The sequence below is a fragment of the Sarcophilus harrisii genome, chromosome 3 (genome assembly GCF_902635505.1).
Source record: "Sarcophilus harrisii chromosome 3, mSarHar1.11, whole genome shotgun sequence".
NCBI lineage: Eukaryota > Metazoa > Chordata > Mammalia > Dasyuromorphia > Dasyuridae > Sarcophilus > Sarcophilus harrisii.
In genome coordinates, this window is record NC_045428.1 from 119,807,592 (window position 1) to 119,829,213 (window position 21,622).

Here is a 21,622-nt window from a genome sequence, read left to right on the forward strand (position 1 = left end):
AAGGCTGGTGCTCTATCCACTACACCAACTAGCTGCCCTGGGATCAGATTTTCAAAGTAAATAAATTTGAGGATGGGGTACATTGGTTGTATATGAGTCATTAATCAGAAATGATAAGGTTCTGTTGTTGTCTATCAGACAAAGTTTACTCACTAATTGAAATTTAGAAAAATCTTCATTTTCTAGCTCCTAAAAAAACAGTATGTTATTCCTAAATATGTACTTTCTCATCTCTGGATTATCTGGATTATCTCTGAATAAATATATCCTAAATATGCACTTTCTCATCTCTGGATTGTCATGATGCTGCGTTTGCTTGGTTCTCCGCCTCCATGTTGAATTATTCTTTCTCATATTTTTTTTCTTCATTATGATCCATAACCATAACTCTATTTTGTTCCTCTTCTTTCTATACACTATTTTGATTAGTGATGTCATTAACCTACAAGGATTTACCTGTCCTGTTATAAACTACTGCTAGATTTCTTTTCAGATTCCTGTAATCTTTCTCTTGAGCTTGTGAACTCTCAGTACTATTGGGCATGTTGAACTTGATGTGTTATCAGCATCACAGACTCAGCATGTAAAAATGGAACTCATTACCTTCCATCCCTCCTTACATTTCCCTATCTCTGCTAAGGGACCCACTTTCCTTCTAGTCACTCAGAATCACTTAAACTTATTATTTTCCCTCATTGCATAAGTCAAAGCAAATACCAAGTTTCTCCCATCATAACATATCTCCCATTTTATTCATACAGCTTTTATTTTAGTTCATTGTCATTAGCTTTGGACTGTGAAATGGCTTTCTGGCTAATCTCCCTGCCTCAAACTTCTCTCCTCGCCAATCCATCCTACACACAGCTGCTGAAGGGATTTTCCTAAAGCATAGATCTGGCTCTGTCACTTCTCTACTAAAGGGACTCATACTAGCTCTTTGAGATCAAATATTATTTCATCTGATTTTATCCTTTAACTTATTTTGTTTAAGTTTTATCACATACATAATTAGTAGTGGAGTAGTTCATATATATTATTTAGAAATTAGTAAATGACATGTTGAAGTAGGTATACACTTAAAGCATTATACTAACAGAGCTATGACATCAAAAAAATTTGGACACCCGTATAAAAGATAGGGAACTAACCTCAGAGTTACAGGCTATGTAGCTTTTGGCAAAGTCCTTAAACCTCTTGGTGTATCAGACAACTATCTACAACTGTTTCACATCATGATTATCTTGGCTAAAGGGTTAAAAGGATTTCTTCCCATGTTTAACATGTATGAGACTATTTGTCATCTAGGGGAGGGCGTGGGAGAAAGGGGGGAATTGGAATACAAGGTTTTGCAAGGGCTAATGTTGAAGAATTGTCCACGCATTTTTTTGGGGGGGAAAAAAGCTTTAATTAAAAAAAAAGATTTCTTCATCAAGAGTTTTGTCATATAGTGAAATTACATATTCTATTTAAAAATTCAATTCAGCAACCAACTAACCAATCAATGAACATTTGGTTACTGCCTAGTATGTGTTAGATACCATACTATGCCAAATGTTGGGGATAGAAAGCCAAAAATGAAATAATCCGTGCCTTCAAACAGCCTACAGCCTATAATAATGAAATCAAGCTTCTTTTTTCTCTTCAGTCTTTCCATGAGAAGTTTGCGAATTTTCAGTTTAACTAATTACATACTTGGGATGATGCAACTTTTGTTAAGACACCATTATTTTCAACTATGGGACACTGATGAATATATGTGTATACACACACACACACACATACATACTAGTTTGAAATTTACTGTAAATGCTACCTGCATTGCTGAGATGTAGATTCATTCAAATTTTAGGGTCATAAGGTCTTCAATTTCCAGAAGGGACTTTAAAGGTCATCTAGGTTATACCCCTCATTTAACAGATGAAAGTTAAGGTCCAGAAAAATTAAATGACTAATCTAGATTGTAAATAACAGAACCAGGATCTCAACTGAGGTCCTTGACTCTAAATCCAGCACTCCTTGCCACTACATCATAATTCCTTTCTTATTGGTAAAAGGAAAGTAGGGATTAATGTGGAATATTTCTAATATTTTACAGTTAATATCTTGGGAGAGGTACAGTAACTCCCAAGTAAACACAGGCAGAATTACTGTAAAATCAAAATGTGAGGTTATGTGGACCATTACTCTGATCTAATATACCTTTTTAAATGTTCTGACAAAGTGGGATTTTTATAATATATATCTACCCATATGCCAATAATATTGAGGACCTTTGTTTCAAGACTACAGCAGGAGAAAATGAGTGGTTTTTGTTTGTTCATTTGTTTGTTTGTTTGTTTTACCAAGTACACTTCCTTACCAAGGTACAGGACAGCAGATAGATGTGGTTCAATGTGGGTTGAGGGAGAAATTGTTTTTGGCAATCCCTTTCTTTTATTTTGGATGGCCAGCTTCTGGTCTGCTTTTGATCCTTCTTCTACAGGTGAGAGCCTTCCCTTCTTCCTGCCATTCCCTTCATTCAACTTCATGGTACAGCATAGCATGAAAGATGAGCAAGGTATCAACCAAGCATCGGTGTGAATTCAAGGAGGCAAAGTCACCTCCAGAGTAGCCGGCAGGAGTAGCTGTTCATATGATTTGAACTTCATTAATCAGAATTTTTTCTTAATTGATAAACACAGTTGTATTTTCTACTTTCATTAAGTGTAGTTTCACAGTACTAAGGAACTTTAGTGGAACAAAGCTAGAAAAAAATGTGGTATTTCAGGTTAGGTTGATTTCATGTAGCTCCATGTACGTACTTCCTGCCTTGGCTCATGTCTATAGACTGTACTACATGTTTTGACATTTTCTAAAATTGCCCAGGCTTCTTAGTTTCCCTTCTAGCTCATTGTACAAAGTAAAACAGATTTTTTTTTTGGTAGTAAACAAGAGGTTCTCTTCTAATTAGAAAAACTATAGTTTCAGAGACCTAAAATATATGTTGTCTTTTGAATGGTGTCTTCTTTATTATATTTATTGTTGTTTATTTTTCTCTAAGCTTTTGTTGTTATTGTGGAAAAGAATTTTAGGCACATTATTTACCCTCTCTGGGCCTCGGTTTCCTCATCTGCAAAATAAGGGCATTTAAGGTCCTTTCTTGATCTACAAACCCTATAATTTCAAATTAAAATGTCTGAATTTCTAAAGTGAAATTTACCAGGTTTTTCAAACAAGCACATACTAATCCTCATATAAAATCAACCGTCTACCTAAATTGGGATAGTCTTATGCATTTAAAAGCTATTTTAAATAAATAGAAAAGTAGGTGATCCTATGTTCTCACACCCTGATGAAAAATTGACGCAATTGTTGAACTTCATGGAAATGTCATGAGGCACATTAGAAAAATTGTCCTTTGTACTGACAAATTATTTTCATGTCATCATGTGCAGTCAAGTGGTGACTGGTTAAAATAAATAGATGCTTGTTTTCTTTTGCCTGCAGTGAAAGGAAAGACTCTTTGCCAAAGAATTATGAGATCTTTTTTCCCTTCTCCTTTGTTTTGTATTTACCAAACACTGTAGTTACTATTTCTTTGAACTATTTTTTTTTTTAACATGCAGAGATGAAAACTATGGCAAAGTGGTGCTCAATCGACATGCTTCCCATGAGGCTTTAGACAGGTGGGTATCTCAGTTACAGTATATGAATGTTTTAGTAAAAATTTCAAATAATGGGGAAAAAAGAGACTTGATTAGAATTGTTCTTCTAACCACTGATTATCTGCAGCAAATGTAAGGAATTCCTTAACTCTTTGAACACATGAGGCCTGCAAAATAATTATGAACTTGGAAAGTGAAAAGGGAATACTATAGTAGTCTTTCCAAATATGATTGTCCAGAGAATTTTTTTTGGGAAAAAAAGGAGTATGGGCAATGAAAAAATAACAATATATTGCTAGACCACCTGTTTGGGACAGATTATTTGGTGGGAGAGAAAAAAAATTTGAAAATACAATTCTAAAAGGTTGAATTATTCAACTATGAATTATTCTCATTTTTAGCTCTCCTATTCAGAGGTCCTTTAGTTTCAGAAAAAGGACCCTTGGAATATGGAATATGGATTTGGTGTTTTAAAATTTGGGTTCAATTCCAGTTCTGTCACTTACAAACTGTATAACTTTGGGGAAACCTCAATTTCTTTATCTGTAAACTGAGGGGATTGAATATGAAAGCCTCTAAAGTTGCTTCTAGTCCTATGATATAAAATTTTAAGATCTTAGATTGTCTTATCATTTGGAATGGTCCAACCATTTGTCCTCTCTAGGAACTGTTGTAGGTTTTCCTGAGAGTAATTCAAATTATGTGCAACTTCAAAACAAATAAACATGATTGGTAAATGTTGAATAATAGGTAGAATCAGAAGGATTCAGAACGTAGACAGTATGATAGGTAGATAAATGATAAGAGAAGAAGAATAGAATTTGAAACTTCAAATACTAACAAGAATATAATTCCTATTTATAGAAATGGCTTCTATTATACAGAAATAACAGCATATTTTCAGAGTTTTCTTCCTAATAACTGTGAAATCAGTATTGAGAGTATGATTTCCAATTTATAGATAAAAAAAACTGTGTTTCAGAGAAGAAGTGATTTGAACAAGATCTATTAAGTTTCACCCAGGGAGTAATGTCAGATGTGGGATTCAGATCCTGTTTTCCTGAATGAAAGACCAAAAATATATCAGAACATACCCATCAGAAGAATATAATAATAAAAAGTTTGTTTTAGCAGAGAAATTCTCAGTTATTCCATCAGAGGCCCAAAGGCGAGGTCAACCCTGAAAGGAGCCCTGTGAAAATATTAGCTTCTCTACCCTGAGGTTGGTAAGGTAGCTGAAGTTGTAAATCGCAGTATAGGAAAAAAAAAAGGGGGGTCCTGACAGAAGGCTAAGCAGGTTCTTAATTGCAGTGAAAGTGAGACTTATCTCTAGCTTGGAGAACTAAGCATTGGGATGCCTAGTTGGCACGCAGGTGGGAAGGAGCTGAAAGGACAAAGGAGCTATAAAGGGCAAATCCAAGATAAATAACCAGAAAATATACAGGTTTCGAATTCTAGGAAAGTTGTCAAATTGAAAGGATCAAGAACAGGCAGAGGGCATCTATGGAACCCCAGCTACCAGAAAGGAAGCTTTGCTAGTTCTTTACCATATATACCCTAGGGTGGATGATCATACCTTATTCCTTTTTCTTCCTGTTTAACCTGCTGTAGCTGTATCCTGAGCAGGCTCTGACAGTAACTAGCCCATTATTTTTCTCTGACAGTGCCAGAAAGATATGTTGAGTAAGAGTAGATGTTTTCTTTTTAAAATATCAGTTCCAAAAGGTTAAGGAGGTGCTTCAAACACAACCTGGGAAGTTTTCTAAACCTTGATTTTAAATTTGATTTCTGCTGGTTTTTGTTTTCCCTTGGAACACCTCTTCTGGTGGTGTTACCCTTTCTTTTTAAGTATCCTAGTTCTATTCTTCTAGGATTTGAAAAGAAGTCAATTTTCACTCTATTCACAGACTTTATAATGTGATAAGTGTCAAATAAGTAGTCAAGAAGAATGAAGACTTAAGAATTGATGAAGAGGATTGTGTCAGTGGGCATAAACTCTTGAAAATATTACCAAGCTGGAAAAAATGTACAGATGGGCCTGATAAAGATTGGGTAGTTGTTCTCCAAAAACAAAAAACAAAAAACAAAAAAGCCCTTGATAATATTCGAGGAGCTCCTTAATAGCAATTGGCCAATAGATGATGAATTGATTTTTGTCTGAAAGGAATTTTGTGAAACCAGTTATTAGAGTCATAGATTGAGAGAGAAGTGGGAAGAGAAGGTTGCAAATTGGTGTCATGGTTCATTTCACATCAATGAAATCAGAGATCCTTGAAATATTGCTGTCATTTTCACTGCTTTTTTGTTCCCTAATCACTTTTGGGCTTCTGTGGATAGTTTATAATGATTTCTAGATGAAAGCCTTTCTCCCAGAATCAACAAAATTTGAGAGTTAAAAGGACCTTTCTGTGGCCATTGGGTCCAACCTAGATTCTTGAATGGTAACTAACAGCCCAGAAGTTGTAATCCTCTAAACATAGTTGAGATCACTTCACAGTCACCCACATGAAATCTTAATTGTCACTTTTCTTCCTACTCAGGCAGGCTTGAGAGATTTTCTAACAGCTTAGTTTTAACTTGACATTTCCTATCCAAAATAGTCCAGGCACATCTTCAAAGCTGAAGAATTGATTGTGGCATTCCTCTTCTAGATAGTTCATAAGACATCATATAAGACTAGGAGCCTCTACTATTAATATTTTTACTCCTAGCCCTCCTGCTGTATGACCATTTAACCTTGTTTCCTGAATTTATTTAATCTCTATGAAAAAATATTCCATATTCTAAGACAGTTAAGCTTTTTAAAACAATCTTTTTCATGTGCACTGAATACAATATTCTCCATACTCAGCCCCACAAATAATTCCTAGTGCTAGATTTAATCTTTTCTCCAAGTAGGTCTGTGCAGTGATCAGAGTAACCATTTGTAACTACATGTTATACATTCCCCAATTTTACTCTCAATTATTTCAGAACTCTTGGATCTACAAAGTTAATTTAAAGCTTTTCATTTAGGTCTAGAATATCTTGTGTACATACCTCAGTTTCAGCTAATATCTTTTCATAGCTTCTTTAAAAGGTGATATGAAAAATAAGCAAATTGCATTCTGAAATAATGTCCTCAAGGATATTCTTTTCCTGTTACTCTTAATTATTCATTTATTAATGGATCTGTGATCTCATCTGTGGGGGTACACCCTTTATGAGTGCAAATAGCCATACCTCCATACCTTCCCATCCTCCTAGTAGAATGTGAGTTTCATGAGAGCAGGGACTATCTTGTTTCTGTCATTATGCCCTCAATTCATAGCACAGTGAGTGGCTGGCCAAAAAGTGAGGGTCCTCTGATTTTCTTAGAATGGGGAACACTTTCATGACATGAACCCCTTTAACAATTCAACAGAGCACTTTTTCTTCAACTTGTAGTCCTAGAGAGTTGTCTAAAGACCTGAGAGGTTAAGTCACTTGCCCAGAGTAGAAAAATTCCTTATGTGTTAGAGGCAGAATTTGATTTCAGGACTTCCTGGCTTTGGGTCAGGTCTCTATCCATCTGTCTCTTACATTTGCAAATAGTAGATGTTTAATAAATGCGTAGTGGATAAGTGAAAGTAAAATTTTCTGTCCTATACGCCTTTAAATTCTCTATAGAGTATTCATGTTTCTGAATCGATGGAGCACTGACTTCTAGTACTTTTACCATTTGGTGGAAAGTACTTGAAATATTTATTGTCTTATTCTCACTACAGGACTGATCCATCTTCTTTCTGGTCATACATACTCTGGATAATATTTTTTGTGCTACCTCTCTTGCACAAAGGAATTGATGGTAAAATGTTTAAGCCTGCTAATATCCATCATGCCTGTTTACATTACCCACTAAGAAACACCAGTTATATAAAATGAATTAATATTCAATCACTTATTATTTGTCATTTCAATTTTCCAGGTGTCCCTAACACAGTGTGAAGTTGTTAAAAGTCTGCCTGCACAAGATGGTTAATTACAGGAAAAAAAATTATTACACAGTAATTAACAAGTATATATTAGCTGTTGTCCAATTTACATATTATGTTATATGATTTGCATATTCTGATTCCCAATGTGCATATGTCACATTGTAGTTTGGATAATTAAGTACAGAAAGGATTCTTCTATTAACATGAATAATTAGGTTTGCTGTCATTTTTTCCTATTTTTAAATACTCAAGTGAGCTTGCTATTTTACTGATATGGGTATTCCCTTCAACAATACAGATAGAAATCTATGTCTTCTTATTTTATGCTATTATTCTTGTCCTCTCAAAAGTTCAGCAAAGGAGGCTCAGCCAAAATTCTAGGTGTTAAAGACATAGATTCTTGCCTTGAAAGAGCTGACATTCTAGTATGGAAGGTAAGATATATACAAAAATAACTATAATACTGAGTAAAATAAAAAAACACATTAAAGAGATTTTTAAAAAGACAACCAAGAGAGTTCATATGTTTCTAGATATAGAAATCAGAGGATTCACAAAGGAAACCGTTTTTGAGTTGGGCCTTAAGATTTTAGGGGGCCCATATGAGGAGAAAGAAATTTTCATGCATAAAAAGAGTAAAGGAAAAGGGATAGAGATGGGAATATGAGTTAAGTTCAGAAAATTGTAAATAATCCAATTTGGCTGAATTATAGAGTATGTAAAGGAAGCAGTATGAACTAAGTTAAGGCTGGAAAGGTGGGTTAATTGGATAATGGAATATATTTGGTATTAATTCATTAGTCAATGGAAAGCCATTGAAAGACTTTAAGCAGTGTAATGAAAAGAGTATAATTATGATTTTAAAAGATTATTAATCTGGAAATAGTAGATAAAATGATTTATGGGTGGAGAGAGAGAGACTGGAGGAAGGGAAACCACTTAAGAAGCTAATGAAATGGCCTAGGTAGGAGATGATGCATGCAGGAATTAGGGCAATTACAGTGAGAATGAATGAAAATTGCCATTATATAATGGAGTATACATTATATTGAGAATCATAAGAACTGGGTGTGAATTCAGGCCCTGCCATTTACTGAGTCACTGCAGATAAATCATTTGAACTTTCTGAACCAAGTTTTGTAGCCTATAAAATGGCAATGAGTTTACTATGATTCTTGCTTTCAGGGCAAGGCTGACTACCATCCTTTTCAATATTCAAGAGTAGCTTGAGGAATTTTTACTCTCTTTTTTCTCTATTGTCATAAGCTCAAATCCTTGGCAGGTGACATCCCTCTATTATTAGGTGTCAGTGATTAGTGCTTTGGTTCTATTTAATTTATTAATGTCAATTAGCTTTTAAAAAGTGATATTTACTTGGAATATCTAGCAAGAATAAGGTACAAATATTTCTTCCAATATCTGGGGAAATACTTTCTAGGAAGGATAGGTAGAAGAATTAGCTTAGTTCCTACACAGCATTAATATCACCAATTTTAAGACTAAATTTCATTGATTATATTCTCTACTACTGCCTATCTGACTACAGAAAAACTCTCCCCAAAGTTGTTCCTTGCTTCATGGGACAATGATACTGAGTTGGTTGCACACTCTTACCTATAATATTGGGACGCCAGGTATCCTTTGGACTTTTTGAAATTCACAAGATTACAGAGGTTATATCTCTTTCATCTAGAATAGCAAAGAATAAACCCAGAATTTCAAGGATCAAAACCCTATCATAGGACCATATGGCCTCAGAGAAGAAAAAGCACAATTATATCTATTACAGATATGATCTTTCACTGGATATCTTGAGCAGAATCGTTGAATGAGGCAAAGAAGTAACAAGCTGATCAGACTTCTTGAACACCTCCATAGCCGATCAAAGAGCCATCTCTTCAATGATGGGTTTAGGTTACCAATTCCTAGTTGGAAATATGAGGCACAAGGCACAAAGCACATGTGAAGAATTCACAATGTCGTTCTCTTTGTCAAAAGCTACCTTTATTTACAAGAACAGGTTATGGACAAAATAAGAGGTAAAATAGATACCAAGAGGGCTAAATATGAAATAGATTCAGGAGAGCACTAAAAAGAAACATTATAGTTAGCAAGGAAAGAGGTTTTAACAATTAACAATGGAAAAGATAACTTTCTCAGTGGAACGCATGATTAACCAGGAGAAGGGGAATACTCTATGAGGTGGGAATACACCACTGAGTGGCAGGTTAAATCCATAAAGGAGTTTAGCAGACTAGCACCAAAAAGGGTTAGCAAAGGGGATTACACCATTGATTGTTGGGCTAACCCCTAAAGGGATTTAGCACCCTAAAAGAGTTACGGAAAAGACATGGGTGGCATGGGTGAGAAGAAAGACTCCATGAGACAGAGCATGGCAGGCTAAAAAGTGATTTTAGCAAAGATGGTGTAAGTCTTGGGCAGATTTCATAGGAGAAATTTAACTTGGGGAGGAGGGTTGGACTTCTAATTTAGCTTTCTGATTAGATATAGTAAAATGGAGTTTCCAAAGACCTCATTGGGACACTTGAACAAAGGCTCACTTCAGGCTGAGCTGATTTCATCAGTATCCTTCCGTGTTTGCCTCAGGGAATATTATAATCTTATCAGTACTTCAGGCTTTCTCTTCCAATGCCCACCTTGATACCCAAACCTCATCATTCAATACATGGTCACTCAACTGGAATCAATTATAGAGTGTCCTTGAATGTCTTACAGTCTCTCTAAGGCACTTCCATCTTACATCACAATGACTCTTTCAAGGAAGCAGGCTGTCAACCCGTCCATAGGGAGAAATATTGGTCAATCAAACTGGCAGAATTAGTCCCTCGTTACAGAAAAAAAAAAATGTATTTATGCTACCTACCTTCCAGGAGTGTTGTGAAGAAAGCATTTTGTATAGCTTAAATCATTATTAAGTTGAAATTATTACTCTTAGAAAGGAAGGAGATATTAAAGAAGTAATGCCTAGACTTGGAAAATGATTGAACTGAGGGATTACTGAGAGGGAAGAATCAAAAGTGACTCAAAGTGTTTAAGTCTAGGTAGCTGTAAAAATAATGGTGTTACTCTAAAAGAAATGGGAAAGTTTGGGGGAGAAGGGTAGAGTTATGCTTTAAATATGTTGCATTTGAGGTGATTATGGCACATTTTGACTGAGATATTTGGCAAAGAGCTAAAAACTTAGGTCTATGACTCAGGAGAGATGTTAGAATTAGAGGTTTGAGAGCTATCTTCAGAGAGAGAGAATGATTAAAGTAATGTGAGTGAACCAGATTGCCAAAAAATAGAGCATAGAGAGAGAAGACCAAGGATAGAGCTTTGGAGAAGCTCCATCATCTAAAGTAGTTGGAGAAATAAAATAAAGAAGTAGTATTGAAATAGGAGATCCAGGAGACTGAAAATAGACACCAATTGTGTGAAATAGAAACCAAAGAAAGAATATGTATGTAGAAGAGTATAATAAACACTGTCAAATATTAGAGAAATATCAAGGAAGATGAAGTCTTAAGAGCTTAATTAATTTTATGAGTAGGAGCAAATTGGTTACTTTTGAGAAAGTACTATCTTTAGAACAGCAGGACCTGTTACAAGGTTTTGGTGACAAGATTGGTTACAAGGGTTGGTGAGTAAGTAAATGGTTAGGAAATAGTACATATGCTATATCTTATAACATTCCTGAAAGTTTGGCAATAAAAGGGATGAGAGAGATGGAATGGTACCTTGAAGGGATAATAACATAGAATAAAGCTAAATTTACTTTTCTTCATGAGAAAGTCTTGAGTAGAAATTTATATGAATGGGGAGAAGCAAGAAGAAAAGTAGAATGTTAGGATGTTAGAAAAAAGGGGAATGAGTGATAAATTGAGGCCCCAAAAGTAGTTGGAATCAAGAATGCGTGTGGAGATGTTAACTTTGGGAGAGTCATTTTATCTTTTTATATGAGAGGAGAGAGGAATGACTAAAAATAGAGAAGATCTGAGTCATGGAGAGTGAAGGTTCAAATATGCACTTCTAAAAAGACAGCAGAATATAGTAGAAAAATTCCTGGATTTGGGGTTAGAAGTTGAACCTTGTTTTATAATTTACTAATTGTAAATTCAGGAAAATCACTTAACCTTTCTGGAGCTCAGTTTCCTCATTTTTCAAATAAGGAGTATGAACTTAGTTTCTTTCAATATCTCTTTCACTCTTCTCAAAATCCAATTTGTACTTCCACTACCCCTGTATCACTCAACAACCTCTTCTCCTACTTTGCAGATCATTATAGATCATAGAGGAGAGTGAAAAAAAATGTGTAAAAGACTCCTCTGTTTGGAAATGAGAAAGAGAGAAGAATAGTAGATAGTTTTTAGAAAAGATTCAGCTATAGGTATGCAAAAGGCAGTTTGAAAGAAATAGTAAATAATAAATCACAAAAAAATATTTGCATCTAATAATAACTATCTCTAATATGGGGTTAGGGAGGAATGAAGAAAAAAAGAAATTTACATGATAACTATATATTTTTAAAAGAAGTAGCAAGTTGTACATAAAAGACTTGTACTTTCATGTGCAAAAAAAAAAGAATCAAATAATTAAATTTTCAGTGTGAGCATTTCCACCTCAAAAATTAACAAATGCCACAAATCAGGGCTTAATTTATTGCTTTGCTTATTTCTGGACTTAAGAAAATGATGAAGAAAATATTAGTAATGTAGATTAAATATAAAAGTTTTTTTTTTTTTGAGGGGGCTAGAGCAGCTAGTTATTAAACATTTCTCAATACACACCTGGTTCAGTGTTTTAAAGGTAGAGCAGCTGATAACCTGGCATAATGGGATAGAACACTGAATATGAATTTTGATGTTGGAGATTTTCCAGAAGACAGGCACCAAAAATGATGCTCTGGCTATGTTTAATTTGGAGAAGATTGCAGGTGGGATGGGGCAGAGAGAATAGGATAACTGTCTTCAAGTATTTGTAGGGCTAGTATAGAGAAGTTAAATTTATTCTTTCTTATTGGTCATTGAAGGCAGAACCAGGAGCAATGGATAGACATTTCAAAGAAGAAAAATTAGGTTTAATGTCAAGGAAAAAAAAAACACTTAATAGTTAGAGCTGTCCAAAAGTGCAATGGACTGATTTGAGAAGTGGATCCCACCCAGCAGAGAATGAATGGCCATTTGTCAAATATTGTAGAGTGAAGTTTCCTTTTATGTTAAGGACCCTTCCTACTCTCAAGTTTTGAATCAGAGCATCTGGTTTCATTTGTGACTCTGGACAAGTAAATCTCTCTGAAATTCAGTTTCTTCATCTTTAAAATGGATTAATAATATATCTATCTCATAGGATTATTGTTATGATCAAATGAAATAAACAATGTAAAACTTTGCAAATCTTCAAGCATTACATAAATATGAACTAATATTGCTATTATTTGTTGATGGATAACATGACAGTGAAAAGAATGAAGACAAAGTTGTTTACAACTTAATGGATGTTTGAGTTAGTATCCAGGTAGGCTTGTGTTTGTCACAGAAATTTTCCCCAAATCTAATTATGTTAGTAAACATGTCTTTATCTACCTCAATATAGCCAGTTGTTTTTTTTCCAAATGCATGACATGTTTTGGATCATTTTTCATTTTTTTTCCAATAAGAATTCATTTTTCCTTTTATTTTTATTTATTTTTTCCTCAATAGGATTTTATTTTTCCAAATACATGTAAAGATTCATTTTTGTAAGATTTTGAGTTCCAATTTTTTTCCTTCTTCCATTACCTCCCCCTTCCTTAAGATAGCAATATATAGGTTATTCATGTACAATAATTTTAAACATATTTCCATATTTGTCATGTTGTGAGAAAAATCAGGGAAAAACATGAGAAAAAGCAAACAAACAAAAAGGTGAAGATAATGTGCTTCAATTCACATTCATTCTTCATGGTTTCTCTCTGGATGCGATGGCATCCTTCACCCCAAGTCTATTGGAATTGTCTTGGATCATTGCTGCTGAGAAAAGCTAAGTCTATACTAGTTGATCATCACATAATCTTGCTGTTAGTGTGTACAATGTTCTCTTGGTTTTGCCTGCTTCACTCAGCACCAGTTCATTTATGTCTTTCCAAGCTTTTCTGAAATCATCCAGCTGATCATTTCTTATAGAACAATAATATACTATTTCATTCATATAATAGAACTTATTTGACTATTCCCCACTTGATACATTCCCTCAGTTTCCAATTCCTTGACTCCATTTTTATGATCGCTTTGAAATACAGACTTAGTAATTAGTAATACTGATGGATCAAAGGGTAGGCAAAATTTTATAGCCTTTTGAGTATAGTTCTAAATTGCTTTTCAGTCAGTTCACAATCTCACAAACCATGTATTGGTGTTCCAGTTTTCCCACATCCCCTCCAACATTTATCATTATTTTTTCTTGTCATCTTAGCTGATCTGATAGATATGAGATGGTACCTCAGAGTTGTCCTAATTTGCGTTTCTTTAATCAATAGTAATTTAGAGCATTTTTCATGTAATTGTAAATGGCTTTGATTTCTTCCTCTGAAATTTGTTTGTTCATATCATTTGACTATTTATCAATTGGGGAATGATTTGTATTCTTATAAATTTTACTTAGTTCCATTTTTGTTATTTTATTAATTTTTTGATGTACTCTTTTGACAATAGGAGCAAAAATGAAAGGGATGAGAAGAAAGTTACAATTACTCGGTACGGATCCGATGATACTTTAGACAGGTAAGTTGCTTTAAACCATGTACAATGTGTTTAGAATACAATTAATTCTAGTTTTACACTTGTAGTCAGGAAGATCTGAGTTTGAACTTTGCCTCAAACACTTTCTAGGTCAGGGATCCTGTGAATTCACTTAACCTTTCTCAGTCTCAGTTTTCTAATTTCTAAGATATAGGTAACATAGGGCTTATAATAGTTGGTTATTGTGAGGTATATTCTCAAATCAGAGAATATACCTAAAGACAATGATTTTCCCCAATCACATGCCCTATCATGTTACCTCCATGCTCTGTCCCAAAAAATTCCAGGGGTTTCCTATTGTCCCTAGGAGCAAATATATGTAAAAATTCTCTGGCATTCAAAATCCTTTATATATCTTATCTTTCTGTTTTCATATACCTTATTTCTCAATATATACTCTTCAGTCTAATAACACTGGCTTCCAGGTTCCTCCACGAACAAGACTCTGGGCATTCTTTCTGTCTTCCCTTCTTAGAAGCTTTACCCCCTTCATTTTGACTGCTGACTTGCTGGTTGCCTTTAAGTGCCAATCAAAATCCTAAATTTATCTTCAACCCCTTTTAATTCTAATTCTTTTATTAAGGACTCCTAAGGATTCCTCTATTTATCTTGCATACAGTTTGTTTGGTATATATTCACTTGTTGTCTCTCCTGTTAGAATCTATGCTCCTTGAGGGCAGAAGTTATTGTTTACTTTTTTTTTTTTTTTTGGTAAATCCAGGCTTTAACACAGTACCTGGCCCAGAACAGGTGTTTAATAAATGATTATTGATGACAATTCTTAAAGTGTTATATAAATATTGGTGATGATAATAATGATAATGAAATTTATGGATTGTACATAAGCTTGTTACATTTATTAATCTTATTTTTTCTAAAGCTTTATTTACAATAATTAAGGTATACTGAACATGTGGATTTTTCTCAAAAAAGTTCATGATTTGTCCATAAGCCTGAATATTACCTCTTATTTTATACTGACAATAAATCTATATGCAATTTAGATGGAGAAAATCTAGCCTGAATGTAGTTAGGGGAAAAATTGCAATGAGTAGGGAGTGATTAGTTTAGTTCTAACTGATAAATTGTACATTTGAGAAATCCCTGTACCTCTTTCTCTATTTCTTCTTTCACCTGGTCTTTCCTCCTTACCTCTGTGGAGAGATATGCTCATAGCTCTCCTAACAATTTTGATGTTTCCATCTTGATTATGGAACAAAGTGCAATTTCTGCTCATCTATTTTATTGACACACACTATTTAATAGTATAAAAGATTGATTCCAATCTGTGAGAAGGGTAAGAGATAATTAATTTCAAAATTTCACTGAATAGTATTGACTATAACGTTACGATGAAACTAAGGCATTAAGATAGTGAACGTACCTTCTTTTTTTTTTTTTTTTTAAAGAACTTGAGGTAATAAAATGAAAGATGCAATGAAAATTGTATAAATGACAATTAAAAATATATTTTGGATGTTGCTTCTTCATAATCTAGAAAGCTTATATTTTAATTGAATATAGATAGAAAATCATTGTTTATTAGTCATCATTGGAACCATCTAGACTGATAACTCTCTTTGAATAAAGGATGTATTATAGATCAACTTGGCACCTATCAGATTTTAATCTGTTCTTGCCTTTATTTGAGGTGTCCATTAGATTCTGGGTCCAGATTGCTTCAGTTTTCATAAAAATTCTGATAATGGCCAGTATTGCTATGGTTCTTTTATATTTTGAAGTCAATGTAAACTAAAAGAGGCAATATATGTTGTCATCATTGCCAGTGCTGCCTCAATTGCTCATTCAAACTAACTCAAGTGAATATGTGATCTTATTGATTTGGTATTACCTCCAAAGATGCAGATTGCAGCCAGTATATACTAAGGGATCATTCTAGTTGTCTCCCAGTTCTTTCTCACTTTTACCAATAATATTTGATGTAATTAAACACATAAAAGATAAGATATGATGGAAATAATTGTAGAAGAGTGAGAATGACTTGACTTCTCCAATAAAAAAAGTTTCTTATAGTAGGTCCAATTTATGTGAGATTAGATCCACTTATTTATTGTTATAAATGAACCTGAGGCTCAAACAGTTGAATTAGTTTTAGTTTCCTTCATCCAATATTTAAGTATCTTCTCTGTGGTTTGTCCAGATTCATTCAGCAAATAAGTGGCATAGCTGGGACAAGAACTCATCCCTCTTGACTCCCTGTTCAGGGCTTTTTCCACTTTACTATACCTTTACCTTTACTTTCACCTGTCCTTCTACTTAAATGATAGATGACAACATATTTCTAGGTAAGAAGTTCAAAATAGTGACTGGAACTAATGGTGAAAGGATTGAAGAGAAAGATTAAAAAGTGCCTGTATCCTGGAGGGAAAAATTAGTAAAATGCTACCATGCTCAACAATTTCAAGTTTTGATGTGAAAAAAAAAAGACAGCTCTATTGAGAAAAAAATAGAAATTGGGTTTGTGGTTTATTCTATGTTTTCATTTATGAAACTCGAGGAATTGCTGACTTTCCAGTTTACTTTGGGTTTGTTTGCTTTTTTGGGGGGAGGAGGGAGAAAAATACAGTAGTTTTATTCCCATAAAGAACTGTCAGTGAGGAATTCCTACCCTCTCTAGCAAAGGCAGGTTAGCAATTGTCCTACTTACGGTGTTAGAGAGTTGATCCATGGCATGAAAAGGTTACTTTAAAGGCATGAAGTCATAAAGAAGCTCTCTACTTTTATAAAAAAGCTCACTCTTGAGCTATTACACCATATCATATCTCTCATGCAACCATTTGTAGCATTTGAGATTTAAAAGAAAGAAGCTTTTGATTTATCATTCTTTTGAAAAGTTTTAAAAGTTAAATTATTCTTTAATTTCAGCCATCCTAGAATTATTGATTTGAAGCTGTAATAGACCTCAGAGACTATCTAGTATAACCTATCATTTTTTTAGAAAAAAAAAATGTGGTTAGAACTTACGGCTTCCATTACAATGTTTCCCTACTATATCTTATAATTATGTAAATAAAATAGGAATGAACAGTAACAAATATTTGGGCCACAGAGAATTGAGGTTCAGTAACTGTAATATAGGATATAGAGACCCCTAGTGTTTGGTAGAGAAAATACAAGTTATTTTTTTTTTCTCCTTGTTTAGTCTCTGTGGGAGTCTTAAGACAAAGGAAAGTGAGGAGTTTGATTACAGGTTACTTGTGATTGTTCATCAGAATTTATTCCAGACATATCAGTTCAAATTCTGAGAAAAGCTTGTTCTTCCCTATTTATGTTTAAATACTTGAGAATAAAAAGTTCTAACAACAATAATAACAACAAACATTTAGATAGCACTTAGTAGAAGATAGGCTTTATAGCCTTATCTCATTTGAGTCTCACAACAACCCTCTGAAGTAAGTTACAGTGAAGTGGGTTGCGATTATCCCCATTTTATGGAATCTTTATGGATAAGGAAACTAAGGTAAATAGAAGTCAAGTGACTTGTTCAGGATCACACAATTAGTAAATGTCAAAAGCCAGGATTGAACTGAATCTTTTTAACTCCAGGTCCAAAGCTCTATCCCTTCTGAATAAAATCCCAATGAATTAAATTATTGCCTAGATTCTGAATAAAATTCCAATGATATAAATCAACTAATTATGATGAAAAAAGGAGTTGTTTAAAAAGTTTCATATAGTTGCTCAAGAAAGTCATTGATCAACTTCATTTTTTAAGAAGACATGTATAAAAATTTGAAGAAAAAGCAGTTAATGGAAGATGAATACAATTGTTTTGTAAGAATAGTGTTAGAATGAGGAAAAGTTGCTTAGGGATGATAAGAATGACAAATAGATTACTGTTCCTTTTTTTTTTTTTAACCTATCTTAAGCAGTAGTAAGGAAAGAGAAGAACTGCTTCTTGGGGGTGGCATTGGACAACAATAACATATAACAAAAAGAATGAACAACTCAACTTTTCTCTTGCTTCTATTTTCTTTGCTCAAGATGTCAGCTGGAAAAAATGGCTCAGAGGGATTTAAAACATGAGATGAGTAGAGAGATATGATTCCTTTGATAAATGCAATTTATCAGGACTAGACAAATTATGTGCCAGTGTATTTAAGAACAGCAGATAGCATTGTTAAGCCTTGGACAATGATCTTTGAAAGTTCATGGATGATCTGGGTAGAGAGTAAATAATCTATATTTAGAATTCAATAGGATTCAAAAGCAAAAAAAATCAATAACGCTTTTAAAAATAAGTCATAAAAATAGAAAAAGTATCTCAGAAACAGAAAACAATTTTTAAAAAAAAGAAGAGAGAGAAGTTCAAAAGCTTTTGGGCAGTGAACTTAATTTGGATTAGTGGCAAAATTATAGAATATATTATTAAAGGAATGGTTAATGATTTTGTAGAAACCATCCACATCATGACTTCATCAAAAGATAGGTCTTATCAGACTAACTTTATCTTCTTTTTGATGGGGTTCCTATACTGGATAATAAGATGATATGATTTACTTAAAGTTTTGCAGCACATTTGGTAAAGTCTCACACTACTCTTGTGTACCACATGTAAAGATAGCGATCTATTCCTTTTTGAGACTTGTCCTGAAGTATTACTGTCTGGATTAGAGGGTAAATAAGTAAAATTTCACATCAGCCCTATATCTAGTCATCCCTATACTATCCTTCACTTTATTCAGCCATACCCTGAACCTTAGAGCTTATCCCTCATGATTATCTTATCATCCATTCCACTGCCCCTTTCCTAACTTGCTTTTCCTTGAATCTTTTGTGAAGGGAAATAATAATTAAATCAATATTACCATTATTAATGAAAAGGGCATGATCATCTATTATTTTATATCTCTATTCATTGTCCCTGTGATTGTCTGGAATAAAATTCCCTTCCCTGGCTACCTCTTCACAATAAGGGTTATATCCTTCAATTAGGAAGCATTCACTATAGTTGAAGATTCTTCATGTGAATTCCTACACTTGCTAAGTGAAGCTTCTACAAATGAATGATTATGTAGCAACTCAGCATTTATATTAAGGAGAAAAGGAAAAGGCCTCTGCACAAAACAAAATATTTATTAAAATATATTCTCTATAGCCTCAGGAAAGTTGGAGATATAATCAGGATACTGCAGTCCTTCATGTCCAAGATCCAATTGGAGTGGTGGAATGACAACTTCAACGATAGTTACCCAGCGTTCCCTTTTTGTTTAAAAAAAAAATCATCTCTAATAAATGTTAGAGATACTCTGTTCTTTCTGAGAGTCCCAGAATGGTGATTAGTGGGGAGCAATATGTTATCTCTTGCCTTAGCTTTCAGAGCTTCAACTGCAGTAATTAATTGAGGGGTATGAGAAAATGAAATGTCCTCTGACTTACTCAAGGTTAGCTAACAAAGTGGATATAGACAGAGTTATTTATGATACCAGATGTTATGGGCATGTCTGAGACAGATGGACAAATTATCTATGGGATTATTATTGGGAAAAGAGGGAGAGACTTTGTCAATTAGTTTTAGAGGTAAAAACAAAAACAAAAAAAGGACAATTAACACTTAAGGATGCGTCAAGTAATGTGGACATAAAACTTCCTGGAGAGTTCTGTCTCTTAAATTATCTGGTAAAGCCAGAAAAAATGGCCTTGAGTTGTTCTTTCGAGGATCAAAGACAACACAGAAATATTAGTGGGTTTTTTCCTTAGAATTCTACAGGTGAAGTGCTAACAGATTCCATAAGAGAAAGTAAACTATAATACAGAAAAGAACTTACTAGGATTATTAGAAGGGTCTTCTTTCATAATATAATTATATGTGAATGTATTTATTTACATATTTAATATCTGCTTGCCCTTAGAGTAAGGAAGGAAACAAAATTTTAAAAAATTATTTAAAAATTTTAATTAAAGATTTAATTAAAGAGCAAAATATGATCTTATACACATAATGAAAAGATGTTTGGTATAATGGATAGAAAGTTCAACTTGTGCCTCTGATACATACTGGTTATGCTACCCTGAACTAAAGAGTGCTAATTGAACTTCTTAGAGCTTTTAGAACTAAGCACTCCAAGACTATAAATTATACAGAAGTTGCCAGCCTGCATTGGTAGAAGAAATTTCCCTAATGGGAGTACCTTATATCAATGAAATTATAGCTCCGTTCCTATTTCTATTTCTATACATATATTATGAAAGGTTTATAGAGATCACAAATTAGACATTTTGAAATGAATCATGGTAGACATAGTATGAATAGTCCCTAGAGCCCTACTCTCTCATAAACATGTAAGTTCCCTGAAGACAGGGATTATCTCATTTTGTATTTGTATCCCTAGTAATAGCTTGTCAGTGCTTGACATTAAATGGTACTTAGTAAATGCTTATTAATTAATCGATTTGGAACCAATCACCAAATCTCAGATTTGGTAGCAACCTCAGTCAATCCATGGAAGTTCAACCCACAGAAGAACAAGAATCCTTCTCAACTTAAGTGACAGATGACCTCTAGTGATCTTTAATGACAGATGAGTTCTAGTGAGTATGACCCTACTAGTTTGAAGGAAACCCTTTCAACTTTTGGATAGTTTTAATTGCTAGAAAGATTTAAAAAAAAAATTAAACTAAAATCTGCATTTCTTCCACCTTCACCAATTGTTCCTGCTTCTGTCCTGAGGTCCAAAAAGAACAAGCCTAAGAACTCTCCACATCTCTTTTAAATTTTTGAAGACAGTTATCATCAACTTCCCTATCTTCTTAACTATAGGATAAACATATCTAGGGGCAGCAAAGTGATTCAGAGAATAGAATGCTGGGCCTTAAGTCAGGAAGATTCATCTCTCTGAATTCAGTTCTAGCCTCAGACATTAAATTGCTGTGTGACTCTGGGCAAGTCATTTAACACTATTTGTCTCAGTTTCCTCATCTACAAAATAAGCTGGAGAAGGAAAAGGCATTTCTGATTTCTTTGCTAAGAAAAGCCCAAACAAGGTCACAAGAGTCAGACACAACAAAATGACTAAACAACAATAACCCCCAAAATTTATCCAGTCTCCTTAGTCAATTCTCATATGACATTTTCTTTAGGCACTTTAATATCCCAATCACTCTCCTCTGGGTAGTATCCACTTGATTTGATGTTCTTTTGGCATCTAGAACTGAACACATTATTTCAGATGGAGTATGGTCAGGGCAGAATACAATGTGACTTGCACAAGAAAGTAAAAAG

The 21,622-nt window shown here is 33.9% G+C and overlaps 1 protein-coding gene across 7 annotated transcripts in view; it reads left to right on the forward strand.

Moving 5' to 3' along the window:
- SCEL (sciellin) overlaps positions 1 to 21,622 on the forward strand; it is a 154,116-nt gene that overhangs the window by 43,722 nt on the left and 88,772 nt on the right. For all 7 annotated transcript variants that reach the window (XM_031958526.1, XM_031958531.1, XM_031958528.1 and 4 more), the window contains exons 4-5: positions 3,606 to 3,665; positions 14,293 to 14,361. In XM_031958526.1, coding sequence (XP_031814386.1) covers positions 3,606 to 3,665; positions 14,293 to 14,361 — 129 coding nt within the window. The remainder of the gene's footprint in view (positions 1 to 3,605; positions 3,666 to 14,292; positions 14,362 to 21,622) is intronic.